Below are 3,015 nucleotides of genomic sequence, written 5' to 3'. Positions count from 1 at the left end.
AAGCAAGCAGGAGGTTTATCAGTGTTCCCCACGCTTGTGTCCACTTGTCCAGGCCTCTCTGGAACATGAAGAGGGGAAGATCCTGCGCCTGCAGCTTGAGCTCAACCAGGTGAAGTCTGAGATTGACAGGAAGATAGCAGAGAAAGATGAGGAGATCGACCAGATGAAGAGAAACCACCTCAGAATTGTGGAGTCCATGCAAAGCACCCTGGACGCTGAGATCAGGAGCAGGAATGAAGCCCTGAGACTGAAGAAGAAGATGGAGGGAGACCTGAATGAAATGGAGATCCAGCTCAGCCATGCCAACCGTGTGGCTGCCGAGGCGCAAAAGAACTTGAGAAACACCCAGGGAGTGCTCAAGGTTTGTGAAGCTTGGGATGTGCACATAGGAATCTCATTTGTGTAATATCATAGAATCATTGATTTTTTGAAGCATTTGTGTTGAAGGAGACCCACAAAGTTTATCTAGTCCATCCCCTCTGCCATGGGCAAGCCCCATCGAACCTGACCTTGAACACTTCCAGTGGTGGCACATCCTCAACATGCACTCACTGGATACCAGCGAGAAGAGATCAGCACCTCTCTCTGTCCTGCCCCACCTTAGAGAGCTTCAGAGCAAAGAGGTCACCTCTCAGCATCCTTTTTTGCAAACCAGACAACCCTCATGTCCTCAACCACCCTCAGACAACATGCCTTCTAGTACTTTCTCTTGCTTTGCTACCTTCCTCTAGATGCATTCATGTCCCATAATATCTTTCCTAATTGCAGGGCCCAGAACTGCACACAGTACTCGATGGGAGGCCACACCAAAACTTTATAAAACAGGAATTCAGAACCAACTGTGCCTTGGCTTTTGTAAGCCTATCCCCACACATCTGGGCAGCATCGCTATATTCTTCTCAGGATATATGTTCCTGGTTCTACTGCCTATGTATTTCCTTCTTACACTGGAGTTTGTTCTGGAGCTCCTTGCTCAACCACGCTGTTCTCCTGCCTTCCTTGCCTGACTGCCTCCATGTGGCAATGTAGAGCTCTTGCACTCTAAGAAAAATGTTCTTAGCTCTTTTCTGCTTCTTTGCTCTTGAGGGCAATTTCTCAAGAGGGTTCACCCAGTAATTCCTTAAAAACTGAAAGTCCACTCTCTTAAAATTCAGTCTTGACCTTACTCTTCAACTGGCCCAGATTCCTCAAAAAAAACTGAAAGTCCACTCTCTTAAAATTCAGTCTTGACCTTACTCTTCAACTGGCCCAGATTCCTCAAAATCATGAATACCACCAGGGAATGATCACTGCAGCCCAGTTTGCCATCCCTAATTAGTTCACTTCTGTCAGTAAATAGCAGGCCCAGTGACAGTTTTTCAGTAGGCAGCCTATCCCCTAAAGTAAGATATTACCCTTGATGCACTCCAGGAATCTCCTGGACTGCTTACAGCTTTCTGTGCTGCTTTTCCAGCAGATGTCAAAGTGATTGAAGTCTCCTAGCAGGACTGGGTCATGCAAACGTGATGCTTCCAATAGTTGAAGTTATGACAGTCGTTTACAAGTCTCCCCTTGGTCAGGATCTTCATAGTAAGCACCAGCCATAAGGTTTCCTTTATTTGGCTTGGCCTCTAAGTTTTACTTATAAGCTATCAACCTGACAAATCACTGACAAAGACAGCTCTGTGCAAACAATCCATGGACACCACTTTCTCACCCTTCCTTCTTTGACCTGTCCTTGTCCCTTTGTTGTCCCTTCTGAACATTTTATAGCCATTGATGCAGCACTCCAGCCATGTGATTCATCCCACCAGGCTCCAGTGACAGCAATTAGATCAGAGTTTTCTAGGTGCATAGGGGCTTCTAATTCCTCCTGTTTGTTACCCCTGCTGCATGCATTGGTATAGAGGCACCTCAGTTATCACATTTTTCAACCCCAGAGCATAGTACCTGTTACAAAGCAGCACTTCAGAGGATGAAGGGAAGTTCTTTCTGCAACCCCAAGCAGGGACAAAGGTCCAGTTTCCTTTGTCTTGGAAGTTTTGTCAGTCAGTTAGAGTTTGAATTCAGGCTTGCCTTCCCCTTGCACAACCGAAAATTTAGGCAGGGCTGTCACTCAACCTGGGACAATACCATGAACCAATTTCCTGCTTACATTCTTAGGTATTGTGCATTTACTGACAATAATTTCACATATAAATACATAATTATATATATTATACTGCCATAGTAATTACTGGACTGGTGGCAATTGCATCAGTGTTGTGAGGCCTTATAATTTCTCTTTCCTCTCTTAAAGGACACCCAGATCCATTTGGATGATGCTCTCAGGACCCAGGATGACCTGAAGGAGCAGGTGGCCATGGTGGAGCGCAGAGCAAACCTGCTGCAGGCTGAAATTGAGGAGCTACGGGCAGCCCTGGAGCAGACGGAGCGGTCGAGGAAAGTGGCTGAGCAGGAACTGATGGATGCAAGTGAGAGAGTTCAGCTCCTCCACACTCAGGTTAGACTCATGAGATTCAAAAAGCCATGAGCCTTTTCTTTCCTTTACAGTTTTAAACTGTGCCAATTCTTAAATCAACAGTTCTGATAAAAAAACTTCACCTGAAGCAGAATTAGTAAACTTGTACAAAGAAATGGATTACAGCTAAATGAGTAGGATTGCATCAGCAGTCAGAAAGGCTTTTTTAAATATTAAGAACTCTCTGCTATCTAGCTGTGTATGACCTCACAAGATACATCAGGAGGGTCTTAATATTAGATATATAGAAGATAACTTTACATTGAAACAGTACATTCCTAAAATAAGTGTTCTCTTTTGGAACTAACTGGACTAAATATTTATTGTTGCACAGAACACCAGCTTGATCAACACCAAGAAGAAGCTGGAGACGGACATTTCTCAGATTCAGAGCGAAATGGAGGATACCATCCAGGAAGCCCGCAATGCTGAAGAGAAGGCCAAGAAGGCCATCACAGATGTGAGTCGGGGCTCCTTTCATTGCTGGTGGTCAGTGTATTCTCCCCAAAATGTCT

The 3,015-nt window shown here is 45.0% G+C and overlaps 1 protein-coding gene across 1 annotated transcript in view; it reads left to right on the top strand.

Moving 5' to 3' along the window:
* Positions 1-3,015, top strand: part of LOC114065644 (myosin-4-like) — an 18,936-nt gene that overhangs the window by 14,007 nt on the left and 1,914 nt on the right. Inside the window, exons 23-25 of the mRNA XM_027899701.1 lie at positions 53-361; positions 2,279-2,482; positions 2,835-2,982. Coding sequence (XP_027755502.1) covers positions 53-361; positions 2,279-2,482; positions 2,835-2,982 — 661 coding nt within the window. The remainder of the gene's footprint in view (positions 1-52; positions 362-2,278; positions 2,483-2,834; positions 2,983-3,015) is intronic.

Source organism: Empidonax traillii, unplaced genomic scaffold (genome assembly GCF_003031625.1).
Source record: "Empidonax traillii isolate 1590-97213 ecotype Southwest subspecies unplaced genomic scaffold, ASM303162v1 scaffold685:size505991, whole genome shotgun sequence".
NCBI classification, from domain to species: Eukaryota; Metazoa; Chordata; class Aves; order Passeriformes; family Tyrannidae; genus Empidonax; species Empidonax traillii.
The sequence above is the reverse complement of the archived record's forward strand: the minus strand, read 5'-3'. Positions and strand labels throughout refer to the sequence as shown.